Source organism: Vicia villosa, linkage group LG3 (assembly GCF_029867415.1).
Source record: "Vicia villosa cultivar HV-30 ecotype Madison, WI linkage group LG3, Vvil1.0, whole genome shotgun sequence".
NCBI classification, from domain to species: Eukaryota; Viridiplantae; Streptophyta; class Magnoliopsida; order Fabales; family Fabaceae; genus Vicia; species Vicia villosa.
In genome coordinates this window covers 134,061,353-134,085,674 of record NC_081182.1, presented here as the reverse complement: position 1 = coordinate 134,085,674, position 24,322 = coordinate 134,061,353, and the positions used below count along the sequence as shown (strand labels likewise).

Sequence of the window (24,322 nt, the reverse complement as noted above, 5' to 3'; positions counted from 1 at the left end):
GAAAGCTCCAATCAAGAATAATACTTAACTCTATGCTTAAAAGCTTAAAGAGTGAGAACAACAACTTGTCAAACAGTCAAGTAACAATTAGTCTACCACACAATATCAAAAGATATGTGGGTGACTTACAACACAAGAGAATCTCAAAATGTAAGACTTCTAACCTTCCCCTAATTTTACAATTATGTGAAAGTTCGTTTACATTAGGTCTATGTTGAAGCGGTATAGGGCAAGCAACAAAAATTTTGGAAATATTTATCCGGGAATTATCGTTTCCACAAAGATGGTCGTTAGAATGCCGTTCAACGGTTTCTACAGTTTCGAGCTTGGTTTGAATGAATTGAAATATGAAAACGGAAAAGTAAATATTAACACAAAAAAGAATTCATTCTTCGGAAAGATAAGACTTATCAAGCATTGCATACAATTTACTTATCACAAACTTAAACTTATCAATCAGTTATACTCAACCTACAATACTCGTCAATGTCACCCAACATCGCTCACACCCTAAGTCATTTCTAACCCAAAGTAGAGAGAACTATTATATCATCTCGGCGATGATCTCTCAGCCAACCTCAACAATACAACAGACATCCATATCAATTGTATCGACGATCTCTCAACCGACACAACCATTACGAAAGTATTAAGCCTCGACACCCATATAGATTGTTAGCTCTAAATCTACCTCTAGATTTCAGAAACTAACAGATAATCATCCTAGATAAGGATTCAAGAAGTTTATCTCTACAACAACCCAAATTCCTACCACAGTGCAAAAATCTAAGACAACAATTAAGAAAGATTTGTAAAGCAAGATTTACATGACGCCATGGGCGACAAATATACATGAGTTCAAAGTAAATACATACAGAAAACCCAACAAATAGAGAATACACAAAGAAGATTAGAAATGAACCAAAAATCTCCCGGTTTGTTAGCTCTGATCGATGATCAATCCACCTCCAATCAACCAAATGCAAACTCCATAGTTGTTTTCTAAGCTAATCTATCAAAAAAATGGTTGGTGATGAATTGAGAATAAAAAACCCCCAAAGCATAACCTAAAAATGTGATTTTTCCTATTTAATGACTTTCCAAATCGCCCAGACTGCGCTTAGTGCCAAAATCCGCGTTAAGCGGGCCCTCTTCTGCCAAACTTGTCTGAAATTCTCCCTGACTATGCTTAGCGCGGTCAAGCCCTCTTAGCGCGCTCAACAGAAAAATGAAATCTTATTTTGGTAATAACTTGAGAACCGTAACTCCAATTTGCACCCGATTCGAAGCGTTGGAAAACATATCCCATGCTCTGTCTAACAATGAATAAATGACAACCAAATTGATGATTTTTATCATCCTTATTTTGAGCCTTATCCACTGATGAATCACTCGAAATTACGCGCTAGCGGTGTCTTCGACACTTTATTACTCATGCTCCAATGCATCAATACCTACAAAATGAATAGAAAACTATCAAACAGTACATAGATGAATAAAAAACGCAAATAATATGTAATATATACAAATATAATAAAAATGTACGCGTTCACGCATAAGTTGAGGAAAAAGAGACGATAAGTGCCGTAAAACTATATACAGAAATAACTACGATTTTGCACTTATCAGTCTATGGTTCTCTTTAAATATTCTTCAGGAGTCAATGGGCTTCGAAAAACGTTACTTGATCCACACACTGAGAGTTGCAACAAATCTGCAGAATAATCTTGTTGAATCTTGGAACAAATCTTCAAGTTTCCTAAATTGTCTCAATCATCCAATTTTAGAAACTTTAATTTTGATGGAGATTTGATTCACTTTTTCCAGATTAAATCTTATTGACTTGTGTAAATCATTTAGATACACCCAAAAGAGATATTAAAAAATCAAATCAAATCTGTCAAGATTTAAACCAGCCTATACTAATGTTCTGGTACAGAATGTCACGACATTTGTCAAGACATCTGATTTTTAATAGAAGCTCGTCCTCAGCTATATCATAAGTTTAAGATGTTATGACATCTTGCTTAACATCTTTCAAGCACCATGTTTTAGCAAAATTTTGTCAATCATAAAATCATGGACCTAACACATGCATTCTCTCTTCTTCACCGTCTTTAAAGTGTATGCCATTCATAGAGTCTTCACTTGATTCACTGTCCTCACCACTTTCATGTCCCTTTTGTTTCTCTCTAAACCTCTCCATATAAGTAAACTCCCCTATAGATGATTTGGGATCGATATAATCTTAACTTCACAATTATTGTTCTCAACAAAATCGACTAACAATGATGCATCCACACCATTTCTAAATGGTTTCAGATCTTTTTCCAAACAACCCTCTTCATGTTTCCACCATATTTTCAATTCATCAAGAGTAAACATAGAGTTCATCCCCTTAATTAGATCACGATCTTCAAAGAATCACCAGAAATTAATGTCTTGTCCACTGAATGCATAAAAATCCCCACCTTCATACCTTAATTTTGGTTCTTTTACATAAGAGCCCTTTGTGTAAAATATAACCTTAAATAACCCTGTCTTGTACATTAAAGATATGAAACAGGGTAAATTTGGCATTACAACTAAGAAATGGATCACAGACAATGCAAAACCCTAGTAAATTACAGTCAACACGTCAATTTTAACGGTGGTCTACACTTACTGCAAAACCCTATAACTATGTCAGATAAAAATGGAAGAAACATAAACAAAGGGTACCATAAACAATTTGAAAAAACACAAAAAGGAATAAACATTTACTAACTTATCTTAATCTTGGGACTACAAATTTCATACAATGTAATCTTTGTACGAAACCCAAAAACGTGATACTTTCGCACACCAAAATCAATGACTTATTCAACGTCTTCAACGGAGCTTTAAACGTCTTCAATGGAGTGCAAGCGAGAGAGACGATGATCATTAGTAGACATTCGAGAGTTTTCTAAAAAAAATAGAGTTGATAAAGTGAATTTTGAAATTATATAACACATTTGAAAAGCCACAGTAAAATTTTTATTTTTTAATCAAATTAAAATTAAAACTATATATATTTTATCCATGTGGACTACCACATCAGACTCCGTTATTATCTCTTAACGTCAGAGATCATGGATGGAAAATTTTGGGGTAGATTTTGAAAGAAATTTTTTTGAAGGATTAAAAATAAATTTTAGAATATATATGAGGACCAAAAACATATTTAATCCTAATAATAATAATTAACAATTAACAAAAATAAATGAAACAACTTACGTTTTGTTGTGTCAACTTAAATTGCCACTTTTTACTTTTATTTTTTTTAGAAATTAACAGTCTTCCTTAGGGTTGAAAATGAGTCGAGTCGAACTCGCTTCAGCTCGACTCGACTCGTTAAGAGTTAGTTCAACTCAAATATCGATTTGAGTTCATCGCGAATTTTGTTTTCAACTCAAACTCGACTCGTTAGAATTTCAAGAACAACCCAGTTTAGCTCGTTAGGTTCAACTCGTTAGTTTCACGAACTTAAAAGTTATTTTTTAAAATCTATTATTTTTATATATTTGACATTTTAAATTTAAATTTTTTAAAATAAAAAAATAAAAATAAAATAGAAGTTATAAGATTGGAATTTATACAATATTCATTTTATTTGTATAATTTTTTTTTGAAATACTTTTCTCACTTGAGAATATAAATTATCAAATAAAATCGTTAGACTAAAAAAATATATAGGTCTAAGATTTGGAGCAAATCATTAAATCTACTATTGAAATAATATAGTATATCTCATATATAATCGAGTTAACTCTTGAACCTAACGAATCGAACTATGTATAATTCAAGTGCAGCTCATTTAGTTAACGAACTTAGTTTTTAGTACATATTCAGCTCATTTAGTTAATAAACCTAATTCAACGATTCAATTGTCGAACCGAGTTCCAAACTATTTTCAAGTTGGTTCGATTCATTGCCACCCCTAGTCTTTTTATACATTAAAATTTTATACATTAAATATTTAAATTATTAATTAAATTATTTTTTGTTTAATTGTCTTTTCTTTGTAACCAATAATTAAATATCTATATTTTATAAATAATAATAATAATAATAATAATAATAATAATAATAATAATAATAATAATAATAATAATAATAATAATAATTAACAACAAAAAATGAAACTACTTACCTTGTTTTGTGTTGATTTAAATTGCCATTTCTTAGTAGCTTGTACTTTTAGTAGAAATGAGTAGTCTTCCTTGTAGATTAAAATCTAATACATTAAGTATTTAAATTAATAATTCAAAAACATAGTGATTAATAATTAAAAATTAATAAATGAATAATTAAAAATTGAATAAATGATAATTTAGAAAAAAAATGTACTAATAATATTAACTTTTTGAAATAATAAAAAAAGTTATTAAATGAAAAATGGTGTATTGCCAAAGTCATATTCAGTGCTATTTTAATAGATTATTCTATAGATATGGATATATTTAAACCTCGACTCTTCAACTTCCGCTAATCGGCTTGGTTTGCCATTCTTTAGGTTCGTTTCCTCTTGATAGGGTTTCGGTTTATGTCCCCCCTATCGTTTTGTAACAATTTTCTTTCTTTCAATATAAGCTTCATTTAAAAAAAAAAATAGGCAAAAGCAAAACATCATTTCTTGGGTCCTTTTAAAGCCAGAGAAGCCAGAGAAGAACAAAAAATGGATGACAACATGATAGAAGCCAGAGAAGAACTCATCGTTTCACCATCATCCAGTAGAAACAAAACTCTTAGAGTTGGATATTTTCTGAAACCTTCCATCCAAGAATCTCGTGTTCTTCCACCCAATATTTCTATTTCTTCTGAAACTAGCACAAAGCTGCCACTAGAAATAAGATATAATGGATGGAGACCCCCCACAGAAGAATGGAAAAAATGGGTCATAAAGTTACAACCAAAGTTCGAATATTTATGGATACAAACTGGAATATAACATGCAATCAAAGCTTCTACATATGAAATCAAAAGGGATGATCAGTTGATTCTTGAACTTGTCAATAGATGGTGCTCCAAGACTAATACATTTGTTTTCCCATGGGGAGAATCAACCATAACATTGGAAGACACAAAGGTTTGTTTTGGTTACTCTCTTTTGGGCTCTTCTGTTTCTAACCCTATTATGAACAGTGAGCAAGTAAAAGCAGAAGAGGAGTTAATGGAAGCAAGAAGAATGTTTAATAAGTCTAAATCTAAAAAAGTATATCAGAGGGCATGGATGATGTATTTCATGGAGAGTGAAAGCAAAGTGGAGCATGCAGCTTTTTTGGTTTATTGGTTATCAAGGTTTGTTTTTCCTGCAGATTCATATGATACTATTTTGAAAAGTGTTGTTCCTATTGCAATACAATTAGCTCATGGAAATAGAATAGCCCTTGCACCTGCTGTTTTAGCTAGTATTTATAGAGATTTGAGTTTACTTAATAGCGTCATTACAAAAAATACCACAACAACTATGAAGAGTTTAAGAGTAACTATTTGTTCTCCTTTTCAATTGGTTCAAGTATGGGCTTTAGAGAGGTTTTTAGCTCTTAAACCACGCCGTTATACAATAGGCCATGGTTTACCAGAGGTGGCTAGATGGGGTGGTGTTAAAGTATTTAAAAATAAAAACTTGAAAAAGGAATTGGATTGTGCAGGATTTGGAAATGGTTTTTTGTGGCAACCATACGAGAATTCACCATGTGTTAAAGTTTATAATGAAAAAGATATGTGGAAATGTTATAATCCTTATTTAGAAGAAGAGCTACATTCGTTTGGGATGTGTTTGAGGGCCTGTGAGTTGGTTGGTATGGGATGTAGTGAGAAGTACTTACCACATCGGGTCGCTATGCAGTTTGGTATGGATCAAGACATTCCCGATATTGTTGCTTTTTGTAATAAAGATCCTTGGGTGAGTTATAGCCAGCCAATAGCATTGGTGGATATTGATTTGATCATTCAATTGTGCTCTAGCAAGCCTGGTGTTACTTCTAGATACTATGATTGGTGGAAGCAATCGAAATCAAATAAGGAAAGAGATAACAAGAGAGTGAAGGTTGAGAAACATGAAAGGGAAGGTTTTGATAAAGAGGATGATTTGTTAGTTTATGAAATATCAAGTTCTGATGAAGAAGATCATTTGTTAGTTTATGAACTATTAAGTTCTTATGATGAAGTAGTTGAAAATGGAAAGGCTTTATCTAGTCAAGAATTTGGTGCCTTTACATCATCAAATGTGAGTGAAATTAACAGTCAATATTGTGATAGAAATGGTGAAAAAGAGGAATGTGTTAATCCTATTACATTAGATATAGAATTTGATCTTGAAAAGAGGATTGAAAAGCTTGAAAAAGTGATATGTGAGCTTAAAGAAGCAAGATTTGGCCGTAGGCCATAGTACTCATTGATTGGGCTGTAACAAAAATACAATACTTTTTTGCTGGAATATAGAACCAACTTGTTTTTCCTAATTTTGTGTAATAGTAGTTTACAACAGTTTATTGCTTATCCACTTTGTATGATGCAAACTGTGAATGTGAAAGTTGTTTTCATTTAGTAGTAATTGTATGAAGGTGCTGAATGATTCTACGGAAAATTTTCAACAGGTGTGGATGTGTCGAAGATGTTTTTGTTCCATCTAAACTTGATAAATCGAAGCAAAAGCTCAGGCTTTGTTCGTTTTTCCAGGTTTAAAAATTCAGAGAAGATGCAAGTCTTATTACACGGTGCTTTCTTTAATCATCTTCCCTTTAAAGTAAACCTTGCAAAGTTTGCTAGGAAGAATAAATCTCTTAAGCTGGAATATTATGGTTCCACCTGAGTTTTTTTTTTCCTGTTCTAATCAAATGTGATAAATCTTATGGTGGAAGCTTCTTTTTTTTTTTCTGTTGGAAATAATCAAATAAATTATCTCTTTAAAAGCGGAATAATATGTTTTTTTTTTTTTTTAAAACTGTGTAATTTAAATAGATAACCAATTTAAATATTAAGGATGCTAAACTTTTAACGTGGAATCTAAGTCATTAAAACTTTCCATTATATAAATAAGAGATTAATTATTATGCACTGTCAGTGTAAAATTCTTTACACAGTCAATGCATCACAACCATTCATAAATATTATTTTATAAATAATTAAAATAAGAGTGTAAAGGTAGTGCACCGACCTTGTAAATAAACTTTACACATACATTCAATTAAAATTCTTACAATTGTCATGTCATTTTAGTTTTTTAAAATTTAAATTGTGTTTTAATTGAATACATGGTTGTAATTGGTTGACAGAGCATATCATTTTTTCTCTTAAAATAAAAGTTAAATTTCAATAAGTAATAAGAATATATAAAGTTTATTTTTTTATAAGCAAAATTGCATTAAGAAGGAATATAAGGGATCAATCCGAATACAAAGAGGACAAAGCAAAAGCTCTGCAAGCAATGCATAAGAACTAATAGAAAACTAAAAGCAACAATCCTATTTTGAATCTCACTCCGCCATGACCATGAGTGATTTAAGGACCTTTTGAGTTTAACTTGATACCACTTAGGGGTGTTCATGGTTCATGAACAACCGCACTGAACCACAATAATGGTTTGGTTCAGTTTTCAAAAACCATTTCAATAAAAAATCAGTTAATTATTAAACCAATTTCAATTCAACTTATAACCGGTTCAGAACCAATTTACTTTTATAAAAGGGTTTTATTATATCAAATGATTTTAGAACCAAGTGTATTTATAAACCAATTTTAAAACTGATTTATTTTAAAATGACATTTTCAGAATTTGATTTTATATTATATATATATATATATATATATATATATATATATATATATATATATATATATATATATATATATATATATATATATATATATATATATATATATATATATATATATATATATATATATATATATATATATATATATATATATATATATATATAATACCGAATTAATGTCACAAAGAAAAAACTAAACAGAAGAGAAACTATTAAGAATTGACGACTTTCGAACTTACAAAATGTTGAATACTCACTTTTTTTTCTCTTGGGTGAAGAAATGTAATTTCAATTGCTTATATATTTAGCTTATATATTGAGGTGTAACTTTTTATTTGATTGAAATCCTATCAAATTGTATTTGACTAGAAAATTCTAGTATTCTCTCCTTAAATGACCTTGCTACTGTAGCTTAAAATGTGGTATAACGAAATTCAAAAAGTTATATACTGGATTTATAAATTAATTAAAAAAGATTGAAAAATTCTATTTATTTATTTTTATGATTTTGTTGAAATTTTGAAAAATATGATTTTGATTAAAAGCGTTTAGAATAGTTTAAATCAAGTTTTTAATTTGAACTCTTTTAAAATTAATTTTTTTAATTTCATATGAAATTTAAAATTTTATATAAAAAATAAATATTTTTAGAATATATTTTTTCCTAAAATTTTTATTTTTGCTTTCAGCGAAATTATTTTTTGTATTTAAAATTATTTTTTAATTATTTTTACAAAATTAGTATTTTTTATTTTTTAGAATTTTTTAATTATTTTATGAAAATCTAATTTATATATTTAAACCAGTTTATAAAAAGAAACTGGTTCTGAACCAATTTTAAACTGAATTTGAATTGTTTAAATTAAATGGTTCAGTTCATTAACCATTTAAGTGGTTCAGTTTTTTTATGGTCCAATACAATTCAATTCCAGTATACAATTCAGTTAACCATATTTTTGAACACCCCTACTACCACCCGATTCTTTTAATAATAACGAGAATCTTCAAGTTTGCTAAAACACTCCCTTTAAATAAAATCAAATTTCTAACTCAGGCGAAGCACCCAACAAACAAGACCCTAGAAACAGACTGCAATCTTCTCAGCTAAAATTGGTTTAGCCATGTCGCAAAACAATAATAAGTGATTGCAAACCGAATCTGGACCAAACCCACACAGACAAAACCAAGCCAAGAGCTCTCTTGACTCCAAATATCAGAGCTGGTCTTACTGATAGGAAGTTTTCCTATCAAAACTAAGAATTAGGGTTTCTACACTAAAAGGGGAAGAACATTAAAATTGACTAAGTAAAATAAAGGAAAATAAAAGACATTTTCATTTGATTCTTGATACCTAATGTCTCAAAGAGACTACAATATATAGTGCTTCTAATGATAATAAACTTAAAGGCTCAAACACTACTAAAAGCCCAATTCAACAACATTCAAAATAAAATACAACTAACATAATTATAATACTAATTAAAATATCTAATTGCACCTCCTATCATTACTCACCCCTTAAAGAATAACCCTGTCCTCAAGGTTGTAAAAAAATAATTGTTGGGAGGAATGATCAAATCTTTTTTCTTTTTTGAAAAAAAAAAAACCAAAGAAGTCCTCACAAATGAATGAGTGGTTGAGATGAAGAGTTGGAGAATTTTGGAGTTTTGTGAGAAAGAAAAAAAAAAAAGGAAAAAAGTGATGGCAATACACAGAAGCACGTGGCAACAACTTTTTGTTTAAAAAAATTGTCATATGATATTGAAAAAACCATGAGCATGAAAATTGAAAGGGAGTAGTGGCTGTAGATAGATCCAAAGAACTTGGCAGACTAGTGGCCGTTACTTTTGGAATAAATGGACCCATGTGTCGGTATGTAATTGGATAATTAAACAAGACATGGATTGTGCTTCTTGCATGATAATCCAATGGTGGATATTCTCTCCACAAAAGATGCTAATGAAATCAATGACACACAATTATCTTGCGTGTGATATGGTCCTGATCCATCAAAATATTTTTCCTTTCCTCTTTTATTTTTTTCTTTCTTCTTTTCTATTTTCATGATTTTTTTCTCCATTCTTTTTCCTTTTGTTTTCTTCTTCTCTAAAATCATATAATTTCCATTTCCATTTTCATGAGCTCAATTCATTTTGTTGACATAGTATTTATAGAAAGTGCAGAAGAGGATATGAAGTGATGAAGTGAAGTAGACGACGGAAAAGAGGTGTTCGTTACCGCCGGGATCGAAAACCAGGATGCAAAAAAAAATCTCGGAAAAAAGGTGTTCATCACTGTCAGAGGTACCTTGTAGTGGTGGTTCTTTCGTCGATAGACCAGCATCATGTGACTTTGAAGTATGTCGTAAAAATAGAAGAAGATGATGTATCGTCGGTGGCTGCAAATCTGGTGGTTTAGGCGGTGAAAATGGCACCGGCGCCGGATGTTGATCTTGTGATTCTTGACTCTCTAATACTGCTGATGATGGAGACATGATGAAAGTGTGCGTCTCAAAAGTAGGATCGAGAGAGTTTGGTGGAATCATGAAATCTGCAACATCGTGAGTATCCAAATTGTTGGAAAAAGGTTACGCCATGGGAATTGTAACAGAGATAGGATTAATGATTTCAGCATAGTGTGAAACATCAATCTGTTTGAACTTCAGAGTGGATGGAATCTTCGTAACCTTTAGGTCAGCAGAAATAGGAGAGACTTGTTCAACAATAAAATCTTCAAGAATTGAACTTTTCATGGTGTATTTCATAGATTCCAGATTTGGATTTTCATCCTCTTCTATTGAGCAATCTACATCTACCGTAGCACTTTTCTCCATTAAGGATGATGACTCTTCAATCAGGTCCTCTTCCTCATCCGAAATTGGTAAAATTTCTCTCCATTCAGGTTTAAAACGCCATAACAATGCTGTTGTAAATGTATCCCAACTATACCTGCGATGAACACGAGACCACCATATCCACCATGTGAAAGCAGAGCCTCTCAATGCTCCAACAGCTTTTAAAACCTTCAATGACTTAGGTGTTTTATGCTCCTTGAAAAATTTCTCCAAACATACAATCCACCAATATGCATCTTCTTCACCATCAAACAACAATATCGTCATGAAGTTTAAGCGAAAGTGAGATCGAAAATGGAAGCACCAATTGATAGGAAGTTTTCCTATCAAAACTAAGAAATAGGGTTTCTACAACAAAAGGGGCAAACAAGATTGTGAATACTGCGAATAATGTCACGCTTTGCTAACTGTTGTTTTGTAGGTATTTGGTTGTGGAGAAGCTTCCAACAAAAGGCTTTCACTCTGCTCGGTAAATTCGTCTTCCAAATCTTTTGAATGCTCCTCAACCTGTGAGCTTCGATTGGGTAATCAAGACAACGCAAGTCCAGTCCATAAGAATCATATAGTTAAATTTAACCGAAAAAACATTGCTTGCAGGCCACCACACAAAATAGTCTGCAGAATCTCGGATCGGATTAACACAACGCAAAATGGATGATAATTCAGCCAACTATATTGAAACTTCCCCAGAGACCTCTGGATCAGGAACCAATAATTCCCACCACCAGAGGAGACCGCGCCACTCACCCAACTCAAAAACAAACACCCTTTTTTTTTTATGCAGCTTTGAACAGGGTTGGGAATTGAAAACATAATGGAGTAGTCCTTAAGCATTTGAACAACCAGAACTTGATCTTTTTGCCGTTGCCTAATTTGCAATGAATGGAAGAAGATGCATCTTCTTTTCGGTAGTCCGTCCCATAAGAACTCCATAGATAAGTGTGCTTGACTTGGAGCAATTTAGGGATGGGTGACCTTCTGGGAAGTTTCCTGGAAAGCGTGTGAGTAAGGTCAAAGCATGCTGAAAAGACCCGTGTTGGTTTGTGGGGTCAGTCAATCATTCCGAAAGCAGTCTGGGGCGTTACAGGAACAAGTCTTTAGTCACCTTTTAGCCTACCCTGGTGAGTTTCCTCTATTCTTCAAACTAGACTTTAAACAAGCTAAGAATGTCTTAACCTCAATGTTAAGTTCACCTTTTGGAATCAGAGACATGGACAGTCTCTGTCACCTTTATTCTCAATCTTCAATAATTTTCCTCCTTAGCAGAGTCTAGGTTCTATCTGTCTATCCTCAATCAGAGTCAGCCTTAATCTTGGGCTTTAAACAAGAAGTCTCAATCAATCCTTTCATCCTTTCATATCAATGGAGTGCTACCCAATCATTCATTAAATCCAAAATCCCTGGAAAGGGTTAGCCTCCAAAAACACTCCTTTTAAAATCCAAAATCCCTAGAAAGGGTTAGCCTCCAAAACCACTCCTTTTAAAATCCAAATTCCCTAGAAAGGGTTAGCCTCCAAAAACACTCCTTTTAAAATCCAAATTCCCTGGAAAGGGTTAGCCTCCAAAAACACTCCTTTTAAAATCCAAAATCCCTGGAAAGGGTTAGCTTCCACATCATTCCTCCATTTTAACAAAACCCCCTGGAAAGGGTTAGCCTCCAAAGTCATTCCTTCAAATCCAAATTTCTGGAAAGGGTTAGCTTCCAAAATCATTTTTCAAAACTTCAAAACTCTCCAATAGAGTCTAGGTCAATCACTCAAACAAATTCCCCAGTAGAGTCAATCTTCAAACCTGAGTCTTTCGTTTATCATTTTCTGTTTAACAAAAGCACAATCCCCAGAAGGGTCAACCTTTAGTCTCTAAATAATAGAGTAATCCTCAATAGAGTAGTCCCCTCTGAGTCAAAAGATCCCACATTGGTAGATCTTTCCCCATTTAAGAGTCAGCCTCAACATTGGGCTTTGTACAAGGCAGATACTCCCTTTAGAGTCAAAACCCTACTCATAGGTATTTCCCTATCCAAAGTCAGCCACAACCTTGGGCTTTGTACAAGGAAGATAATAGAGTCCCCCCAGTGAGTCTTTCCCCATCAAGTAGCCACAACCTTGGGCTTTGTACAAGGCAGATAAACATCATTTCCTGTGTCAAAAGATTCCTAACCTTCAGGATCTTTTCCCTAGACAGTCAGCCACAACCTTGGGCTTTGTACAAGGCACATAAAATAGAGTCATCCTAGGTAGAGTCAGCCTCAATTCTGGGCTTTGTACAGAACACTAAATAAACCTTTCAATCAAAAACAAAATAAACACTCTCCAGCTAGAGTCAGCCTCAATTCTGAGCTTCATACATAACACAAATCATTCAGTTCAAAGTCAATTCCCAGTGGAGTCATCTCCCAGAGTCAATAAAAAACCTTTAAATAGCCTCAGGATTGGGCCTCATACAAGCCAACTAAAAATCAAATCTTTCATACGGTAGATAGACATAGTTTATCTGTATAGAGAGATATTTCTCGTATCTCACCATATTCAAACAAACAAACAAACATTTACATTTTAATTTTAAACATTCTCCCATTTAGGATTTTGAAAGACATGCTCTGGCGTAACCCCAGGCTTGTGTAACTTTCCCTAATTTGGTTGAGAGTCTTTCTTTCATTTAAGAGACATGTGACTGGTATACTTGTACATCCAAGTAAGGTCCCTCTCTTAATGAAACAAGTTCAGCTTTTCTGTCACTTTAGATGTTTGTGGTGGAATAGTAGAAATACCTCTCTATAAAGATGACTTCATGTCTCTTTATTGTAAACAGATATTTAATTCAAGCTTCAACCTTGAGCTTCAAGCAAGGCACCAAAAACAATTAATTTCCCTAATTAGTTCCCCGAACTACAAAAAGCTCTAACTTCCATTAGGGATATGTAGGCATGAGATTCACAAGGAATCTCAGCGAGCTAATTAAAAAACCAAAAACAGCCTGTCTTTCAATTCAATTCAATTCTCTCTCCTAACACAAAGGAGAAACTTTCCCAATCAAGCAACAAACACAAACACATAGACACAGAGAAGGTTTCCGTAGAGTACTACGAATATGTAGGGTGTTTAAAACCTTCCCTATGTATAGCCGACCTCCCGGACTCCAGAATTTCTAGTCTAGGTGAATCCCCACACTTAGCAAACTCCTAGGGTTTATTTGAGATCTTTTTCCCCTTCCTCCTCGTAGGATAATTAAAAAGTTTGTGTGCAATCGTAGGAAGAACTGAAATAAAATTCATCCCACAAGGGCGCTTCCCTCCTTCCAAATTTCGCGTGAAGGGTTTAGCGTGCCGTCCTACCAACTGAAACAGGGAGGTAAAAAAACGACACCACACTAAGTTGGAAGACATTGCTGCTGCCCTACATCTACCAAGAGTAGAGATTAAGAAGGTTTGGATTAGTAAGGGAGAGTATTCGGGATTACCTGTTGACTTTCTATACGCGAAGGCCGAGATCTTGGCTAAGTCCTTAAGTATGGATTCTTTGGAGAGTGTTCTCATCTTACTAATTTATGGATTAGTGTTGTTTCATCGCTGTGACAAGATTGTCAATGTAGTCGCCATTAAGATCTTCTTGAGCAAAAATCCTATTCCCACCTTACTCGGTGATTTGGTCCATTCTATACATCTTCGTGTATCAAAGAGACAAGGGTGTGTTCTTGGATGTGCCCTTCTTCTGCATAAGTGGTTTATTTCGCACTTACCTCGATCAGTAATAAGGAATGAAGAGGTTCTAACTTGGTCTCAGAGAATCATGAAGCTTTCCTTTGACGACATCATTTTGTGCCAAAAGAAGTTTGAGAGCACTTTGTTGTTTGATCATTGAGAAGAATTTCCAAATGTACCTCTTCTTCGCACTCGTGGGGGAGTAACTTACAAGCCCGTTCTGGCCCGACATCAGTTTGGTTTCGCCTTGAAGGACAAGCCACCTCCATATATCTCAGTGCCGAACACTTTGACTATAATTTGGATAAGAGTAAGAAGAAGAATCTCTTCATTAAATCCTGGTTAGAAGTAAAGAAAGTTGGTGCAAAAGACCTAGGAAGGAGAAACTACATTCTGTTGGACCCATATTTCCAATGGACTGATGATCGAGTTGTTGAGTTTGGGATACCATACCCATCTGATACTGATCGATAAAAAGCAAGTGTACCATTTTTGCCTCTGTAGTAATAATAGGGGAAATTCCCCGAATGTCGATCTCAAGGACTGCGTAGGAAATACAGATTTCTAAAGTATAATTCAATTGAACAAAAACTAATGTTTTGGTTTTGGTGGATTAAATCCTTGCACAGAAAAATTAATGAGAAAATAAATTGATTTTTGTTATCAAATATATGAGATGCTAGGGTGAGTGGTTGATTTGGCATGCAACACTCAGAATTAAGATCTCTTCAACAAGTTCATAACATTCAGTTACCACATCTTTAGGGTGTTTTCTCCTAAGTCCTTAGTGAGAAAACCTTTGGTCTTCCAACCTAAATCCTAAGTCCTTAGGAACCTAAATTGAAACCAAGCTTTTATATAATCAAGATTATGTGGTAATTATAGGGTATCCCTAGTCCTAGGTGATATCTACTATAATCAAATTATGCACAAACCCTAACAACTACAGTCTTGTATTGTTAGCCGTAGATTAATCCTTATTTGACCGATAAAGAAAATATTAAGAACATTGCATAATTTAACTGAATAACATAAACCAATGTATTGATGAAATCACAAATTCATCGTTATTACAAAAACCAAATCAGGACCACCCCCTAGCATTGGGGGTTTAGCCTCTCATAATATTCAAGAAATACATAGTAAAGAATTTAGACATTACAAAGATAATTGGGAACTTTGATCTTCAATGGTGTCCACCATTGAATCTCTCCGTCTCCAAAACCCTTGATGAAGCTATCTTCTCTCCTCTGGTGTTTTCTATCGTATGATGCCCAAAAAGTGCCTTCCCCTTGTCTCTCAAATCACTTTTAACTTCTCTAGGTATTCAGATCCCAGCCAGAATACCAACAATGCCCCCGGGACTTTAAAAGTATCACAACATAAAAAAATACAGAATTTCTGTCCGCACAGGCTGACACGACCGTGTCACCTGACACGGGCTGACCGTGTCAGCTTCTGCCACTTTTGGGGAGAATTCTTCAGCAGGTTGGACACGGCCGTGTCATCTGACACGGTCTCACCGTGTCGGCCTCTGACTTCATAATTTGGATTTGACTTCAACATCAAAGTTGTAGCCCTTTTCGTTAGCAAAATTTTGCCACCGGAACCGCGTCATTCCGAGTTACGAAGCTCCAGTTATGATCAAAATACTACACGCTTGTCACGATTTTCAGCTTCTTTTACACCAACACTTGTGCAATTTCCATTTGATCCAGAATTAACCTACAACCACCAAGTAGAGAGATCAAAAGCACCTAATAGACAAAGATAAATGGCACAAAAACAAAATGCACACAAAATAACTAGAACTAGATGAATCAAAGAAAAACACTTAAAAACAATCACAAAGTGTTACCAAGTATGACAATCTTATGCCGAATTTATGACGAAATTAAGTAGAAATGGTGACCAATCACAACCCCAAACTTATCTCATTGCTTGTCCTCAAGTGATGCAAGAGATCAAACCGAGGTCTCCTTAACTTTTCTTTTCCACAACATAGTCGATGTCTTTCGCAACTTACTTCTCTTTTTTGATTAAGTTTTTGGGTTTATCGAACCTTGTTGTCCATCACACTTCACAACAGAGTGTATTTCACCTGCAAACTTTTAACACTTCTCACATTGTCTCTCGGGGTTAGAGTGCTTTTTGCTCAACATCACGATATGCAATATCAACCCTTGACTTTGCATACATCCTACTTTCACTACACAAAAAGAATTCACACACTTTTGAGGACTTTTTAGGTTGTAACGGGTCTGAGGTAGAAGGAAGGATAAACAAGAGATTGATATGCAAATGGTTTATGAACTAGCACTTATGTTATTTTTCTTGTCTTTGTGTTCGGTTTTGTGTGAGGGGGTTTCTTCTTAGACTCTCCTTTTTACCTAATTACCGGGTAATCAACATCGTTCGAGTCTTTCAAATCTTTTTAGGCAAGTGTTTCAAACTATTTTTTTTTCTTTTTGTTTTCTTGTGCTTTACACACTTTTCTTTTCTTTTTTTTTCATATCACACTTGCCCTTTATTTTCTTAATCACCACCCCAAACTTACAATTTCACACAAATTCAAAAGAAACACGAATTACACAAGTGCCAAACAAAGATGATAGAATTATGGTTAAGTATGACCTGCGTGGGTTGAAACAAACAAGGGGGAATAGCTCAACGGGTTTAACGAGGGCTAAAAAAAAATGAAGGACGGAAAGGCTCTGGGGCGAACAAACAAGTGCCTCAGTGTGTGATTTCATATTTGTACTGTGTCGGTAGGAGAAACGCAAAATTAGAGAGATAAAGTCATACCTGATTTCACTCTCATGATGATCTTTACATGTGTTTGGCTTTTTATGTTCCTCACCATGTAGGCTAAGTTTGCAACTTCAACACACCCTTTATGTCATGTGACTTTCCTTTCCGGCTCGATTTCACCACTTACCTTCTCAGTCCAGTTCTTCAAGTTGCGTCCGACACTTTCAGATATGTCCACTTCCAAAGTACCTCGAGAGATTAAGTTCAGGTTGCACCTTTCATCCACTAACTACCATTCATCATTCATTCGGCATCCATCACTAAATTTATAACACAATGTCAACACAACACACAAACAAAAACAAAAATGGAAAACAACTAAAAGCAAATGCAACAAACCCCTCCCACACTTGAACTAAACATTGGCCTCAATGTTTTAAAACAAGCCTTGGAGAGGTTACTTACAGAGGGTATTGCACTCCAATGATCACTTCCGAGCTTTCACTAGAGATGCCCTCTTTTATTTCTTGAAAATAAAAAACAAATAGAGAAATTAATTATTAAAACCGTGGGTTGCCTCCCACGGAGCGCTTCGTTTAACGTCGCATGGCTCGACGGTCCATTACCCTTTATTATGGAGGGTATTTCCTTTTCCAAACCTTGTTGCTTGCCACTTCCGCAACCACGAACTCATGAAGATGAAAAGCATGGACAACTTTTCTCTTCAATTCACTTCCCACATTCTTCTTCTCGCCTTGCTCTTTCTCTTCCACCTTCTTCTTGACTTCCTTAGCCTTCTTAGGACTTTTGATAGTTACATAATTTGGTTCCACCCTAGAGGCTATGCTTGAAACTTTTTCTTGGAGATGTTTAGGACTTTTGTCTTCTCCCTCACTTTCGATCATACCAACAGAAGCTTGATCATGTACACCTGCACTTTGTTTCTTGACTTCTAACATCATCAAGGTTATTTTTTCATCAAATGATTTCACCGTTAGTGTCCCTTTCTCAATGTCAAAGTTGCAACGACTTGTTAACAAAAAGGGTCTCCCAAGAAGGATAGGAGTTTCTTCATCTTCAGGAATGTCCATGATGTGGAAGTCAACAGGTAATACAAACTTATCAATCTCCACCAGTACATCTTCAGCTACCCCATATGATTTCTTGATGGTGTGATCAGCGAACTTTAATTTTGTCTCACTTTCGCTTATCTTTCCCAATTCAAGCTTTTTGAAGATAGATAGTGGCATTAAACTCACACTAGAACCAGAATCAATGAGTACCTTTTTTAAACATTCTGTTCTTGATTGTGCATGGTATCGCCACTGCTCCAGGATCTTTCTTCTTGATGGGGATCTTCCTTGCTGGCGAGACTACACCATATTTTTCAGTTGCAATTTCTGGTTCTCCTCCCACGGGTCTCTTTTTAGCAATCACCTCCTTCATAAATTTCTTATACAATGACATGTGCTCAAGTGCTTCAAAGAAGGGGAGATTGACTTCTAACTTTTTAAACAAAGCTGCAAACTTCTCAAAATCCTCTTCTGTTGAATTCTTCTTTGTCACTCTAGAAGGAAAAGGTAGCTTGATTGCCGGTTTAACATTTTTATTATTTTTCTCTTCAAGTTGCTTAACCGGTGGTATCACAATTTCGGGCTCTTTCACATTCTCTCTTATCTCCAAATCTACCTCAATCACCAAGGGATCATCCATTTCCTCTTTTTCTTTTTCTGATTCTGCCACTTTCTTACTCCTTGTAGTAACAACATTAATCTTCTGTTCGTCTTTTGGATTTTTCACAGTTGAACTCGGAAAGGTACCTTGTGCCTGTAGAGTGAGATGTTGTGCTATTTGACCCACTTGAACTTCCAGATTTTTGATCGAAGCTGTGGTGTTCCTGTGGTTGTTTCTGGTTTCCTCTTGAAATTGAGAGCATTGTCCAGCCAATCTCTCAATAGCTACTTCCCACTCTGCCTTTTGAGGATTTTGTTGTTGATCTTTCCAAGAGAAGTTGGGATGATTCTTCCACCCTGGATTATAGGTGTTAGAATACAGATTGTTTTGCCTTAAGAACTTGATTTCTTCAATTTGCTTGGGAGTAGCAACACAATACACAGTTTGGTGAGGGCCATTACAAATTTCACAGATTACAGGTTGAGCGTGTTGGACTTGAGCAACCTGTTGAGTACCTATATTCATAGCCTTTAATCTCTTTTCTACCTCTGCAGCTATATCATCTTCAACCCAAATTTTGTTGGTGTCTAACTTCAGATCAATGACTCCTTTAGGTTTGCTCGCATACCTGTCATACAAATCCAAATGCTCATTTGCAGCTATTGCTTCAATGATCTTGATGATACCAGAGGCTGTTGTGAAATTTGTTGAGCCTCCAGCTGCTGTATCGATAAACTACTTTGTCTTGATTCTGAGCCCGTTGACAAACATTTGCATCTGTTCAGTTTTGTCCATATTGTGTGTTGGACATGCCACTAGAGTCCTCTTGAACCTTTTATAGGCATCGCCCAAAGACTCACCCTCCTTTTGCTTGAAGTTCAGAATTTCATACCTTTTTCGTAAAAAGACTGACGCTGGAAAATATTCATTCAGGAAAGCCTTTTCCATCTCTTCCCACGATTTGATACTATCCGCTGGTAGAGAATAGAACCACTCTTCTGCCTCTTCCGCTAGAGTGAAAGGAAACATCCTAAGCCTCTTTGCTTCTTCTGTGGTTCTCATGGTCAAAAATCTCTGCAGATGCTTGTTTGCGTCTTCGTTAACCTTTCCGGTGAAAGGTTTTCTTTCAAGCTGATTAATGGTGCTTGGGTGCAGTTGAAAGTTGGCAGCATTTACCGGTTGGTTTACAATTGTTTGTCTTCCCCCCGGTGTATTTGCAACACCGTAGTCACCAAGGAGCCTCTCAGGAGGAGGAGGATTTTCACCCATGACTTCTTCTTCACTTTCAGAACCTAAACCTGAATGAACTGTAACAATTTCTTCTTCAGATTCCCGCTTAGCCGACCGAGCTTGTCTACACCTTGCGTGCAAAGTTCTTTCAATTTCTGCGTCAAAAATTAATTCAGTTGAGGCCTTACCTCGCATACATAGATTAGACAAATATAATAATTAGAAAGAAAAAATAAAATAAAAAGTGCAGAAAATAAAATTTTAGTCGCAGAGCAACAAAATTTCAATTGAACTTAAGTTAAAAATCTGTATTTTGGCAGTCCCCGGCAACGGCGCCAAAAACTTGATCGGTAAAATAGCAAGTGTACTATTTTTGCCTCTGTAGTAATAATAGGGGAAATTCCCCGAATGTCGATCTCAAGGACTGCGTAGGAAATACAGATTTCTAAAGTATAATTCAATTGAACAAAAACTAATGTTTTGGTTTTGGTGGATTAAATCCTTGCACAGAAAAATTAATGAGAAAATAAATTGATTTTTGTTATCAAATATATGAGATGCTAGGGTGAGTGGTTGATTTGGCATGCAACACTCAGAATTAAGATCTCTTCAACAAGTTCATAACATTCAGTTACCACATCTTTAGGGTATTTTCTCCTAAGTCCTTAGTGAGAGAACCTTTGGTCTTCCAACCTAAATCCTAAGTCCTTAGGAACCTAAATTGAAACCAAGCTTTTATATAATCAAGATTATGTGGTAATTATAGGGTATCCCTAGTCCTAGGTGATATCTACTATAATCAAATTATGCACAAACCCTAACAACTACAGTCTTGTATTGTTAGCCGTAGATTAATCCTTATTTGGCCGATAAAGAAAATATTAAGAACATTGCATAATTTAACTGAATAACATAAACCAATGTATTGACGAAATCACAAATTCATCGTTATTACAAAAACCAAATCAGGACCACCCCCTAGCATTGGGGGGTTTAGCCTCTCATAATATTCAAGAAAGACATAGTAAAGAATTTAGACATTACAAAGATAGTTGGGAACTTTGATCTTCAATGGTATCCACCGTTGAATCTCTCCGTCTCCGGAACCCTTGATGAAGCTATCTTCTCTCCTCTGGTGTTTTCTATCGTATGATGCCCAAAAAGTGCCTTCCCCTTGTCTCTCAAATCACTTTTAACTTCTCTAGGTTTTCAGATCCCAGCCAGAATACCAAAAATGCCCCCGGGACTTTAAAAGTATCACAACATAAAAAAATACAGAATTTCTGTCCGCACAGGCTGACACGGCCGTGTTAGCTTTTGCCACTTTTGGGGAGAATTCTTCAGCAGGTTGGACACGGCCGTGTCATCTGACACGGTCTGACCGTGTCGGCCTCTGACTTTATAATTTGGATTTGACTTCAACATCAAAGTTGTAGCCCTTTTCGTTAGCAAAATTGTGCCACCGGAACCGCGTCATTCCGAGTTACGAAGCTCCAGTTATGATCAAAATACTACACGCTTGTCACGATTTTCAGCTTCTTTTACACCAACACTTGTGCAATTTCCATTTGATCCAGAATTAACCTACAACCACCAAGTAGAGAGATCAAAAGCACCTAATAGACAAAGATAAATGGCACAAAAACAAAATGCACACAAAATAACTAGAACTAGATGATTCAAAGAAAAACACTTAAAAATAACTACAAAGTGTTACTAAGTATGACGATCTTATGCCGAATTTATGACAAAATTAAGTAGAAATGGTGACCGATCAGATACGCCCACAGTCCCAAGAGTCACCCCTCCTGCTGTTTTTGTTGTGTTTGAACCGTATGTTCCTTCTCCAAATGAAGACCTTGTTGCAACTGTCAACCAATTGAAGAGAGAAAGGGATGACTTTGAGAGACGCTTACAAGAAGTTGAAGCTGAAAAAGAAGTGTTGGTCGCAGATGCTAAAAAGCGAGAGGTTCTACTTGACTATTTTTCCTGTAAATGGAAGATTGAAGATTTTGTTTCCCCAGATCAGATCAACTCATGGGAACAAGATATTTCCAGGCTTGTTCAGGAACGAGAAGAAATGATCAAGACACATAAGGAAGAAGTCAGAGTTCTGAAGAGGAAGCGCCGTCAAGAAGACAAAGGCCTCAGAATTTAGATTTTTATTTACTTTTTTTCACATTTTTACTTTGATGTAACTAATGAATTATGACCTTATGATTTCGCGATTTGATTACTTATGATTTTTTTTCTTTTGTTTCAATATGTGTTAAAATCCCTTTTAGTTCCTTGAAAACATTGCATCTGCACTCGCATATCATTCATAAACATTGCATGACAGGCTTCTATAAACAGGTCTCTCATCTTTCCGCTGTTTATTTCAGCAAAGAAATTGATCTCGAGCAATCAGTCAAGAACCTTCAGGTCCAGAATGCTGAGTTTCAAGCTTTGATCCTGAACCTGTCCAAGGGGCAAGAGGAGCTGAAATCCCTTCTAACTAAGAAGGAGAAGAAGACCAAGAAGCCGGTAGGTGTCTTCAACATGGGAAGAAGATTCAGTGGCCCTCTCAAAAAGGCCAAAGAAGTTAAAATCCTCGAAGACAATGAACAGGAGGATGATTCTAGCATCAAGACTGATGCAAAGAGAAATATAGGTTCTGCTAAGCAAGATGAGGAAGAAGAGGACTATTACTATGAGGAGGAATATCCTGAAGAGAAGTATAAGCAACTGGTGGAACGTATGAAGGCTATGGAGATCCAGAAGGTACCTGGGTTGGATTTTGAGAAACAAGGACTCATCTCTGGAGTTGTTATCCCTCCGAAGTTCAAGACTCCAACCTTTGCTAAGTATGACGGAGTCTCTTGTCCTAAACTGCACTTGAAATCCTATGTGAGGAAGATTCAGCCTCATACTGTTGACAAGAAGCTGTGGATCCATTTCTTCCAAGAGAGCTTATCTGTAATCCAACTTGAGTGGTACTATCAATTGGAGGGTGCCAACATTCATACATGGGAAGACTTGGCTGTTGCTTTCTACAAGCAATACCAATACAATGTTGATCTTGCACCGACTCGCACACAATTGCAAAGCATGACTATGGGGCCGAAAGGAAGTTTCAAGGAGTACGCTCAGAAATGGAGAGACTTGGCTGGCAAAGTTTAGCCCCCTTTGGCTGACAGAGAATTGGTTGATATGTTCATAGGTACGCTGTCTGGTCTATTCTATAGTCACCTGCTGGGTAGTTCATCATCTGGTTTCACCGAACTCATACTGACTGGAGAACATGTTGAGAGTGGTATTCGAAGCGGGAAGATTCAGGTGGGTACCTCCTCTGGTACTATGAAGAAGCCATATCATGGAAAGAATGAAGCTAATGTTGTGTGTCGCTACCGCGAAAAATGGATCAGAGTCGCCACTAATATATTTATCCCATCAAGGGAAAGGAATATCAGAAAACCTAACTCGAATAAGGACAAGGTCTTGCGACCAGAGAATCAAGGTACGGGAGTCGGTTACGCAAGGGGAAGGTGCTAGCACCCCTCACGCCCATCGTACTCGATGGTATCCACCTATGTTTGTTTCTATCTAAAGGGTGTATCTATGTATAAACCTAGATGCGAATGAATGCAAAAGAAATACGGGGAAAAGAAGGAATTATTTATAAGTGTGCTTGCTTAGGCCCCGCGACTCAATGCCTACGTATCCTTTTCAGGAATCAGAGCGACCGTAGTTCGGCTCCATAATTTCCATTTTTTTTTGTGTTTTTTAGTTGAACAGCGGTTAAGGTCACAATCCACGATGCTCGACCTTTGGAGACTTATACGCCTAATTTTGGAAAGGACTTAACATGTTCTTAAGCAGCAGAATGAACTTGGGTTTGTGTTTTTTATGTAACTACATGATGAACAAAACCCAATACAAGGTTTCGCACCACTTCGTCACTTTGTTTTAATTCGAGCCTTTATTAAGTGTTTTAAGTATTTTTGGTTGAGTGTTTTTTAAGGGAATTTACTTTGCGATTAGAATCACATAAAAATATATAATGATCGAGGAGCAGATTAGGGAATGAATCCCACTCACTTCTATCCCATTATATAATGTTCAAGAAATAGATTAGGGAATGAATCCAACTCATTTCTATCCCATTAATTAATGTTCGAGAAACAGATTAGGGAATGAATCCCACTCATTTATCTCCCATTAAGTAGTGACCGAGAAACAGATTAGGGAATAAATCCCACTCATTTCTATGCCACTAAGTGATTGAGAAACAGATTAGGGAATGAATCCCACTCATTTCTCTATCACTTT

The 24,322-nt window shown here is 35.5% G+C and overlaps 1 protein-coding gene across 1 annotated transcript; it reads left to right on the top strand.

Annotated features, from left to right (window-relative positions):
* The first annotated feature begins 4,699 nt into the window (after nt 1–4,699).
* Nucleotides 4,700–6,415, top strand: LOC131659003 (uncharacterized). The gene is made up of 2 exons (XM_058928249.1): nt 4,700–4,926; nt 5,041–6,415. The coding sequence occupies exons 1-2, from the start codon at nt 4,700–4,702 to the stop codon at nt 6,413–6,415; spliced, it is 1,602 nt and encodes a 533-aa protein (XP_058784232.1).
* The last annotated feature ends 17,907 nt before the right edge of the window (nt 6,416–24,322 follow it).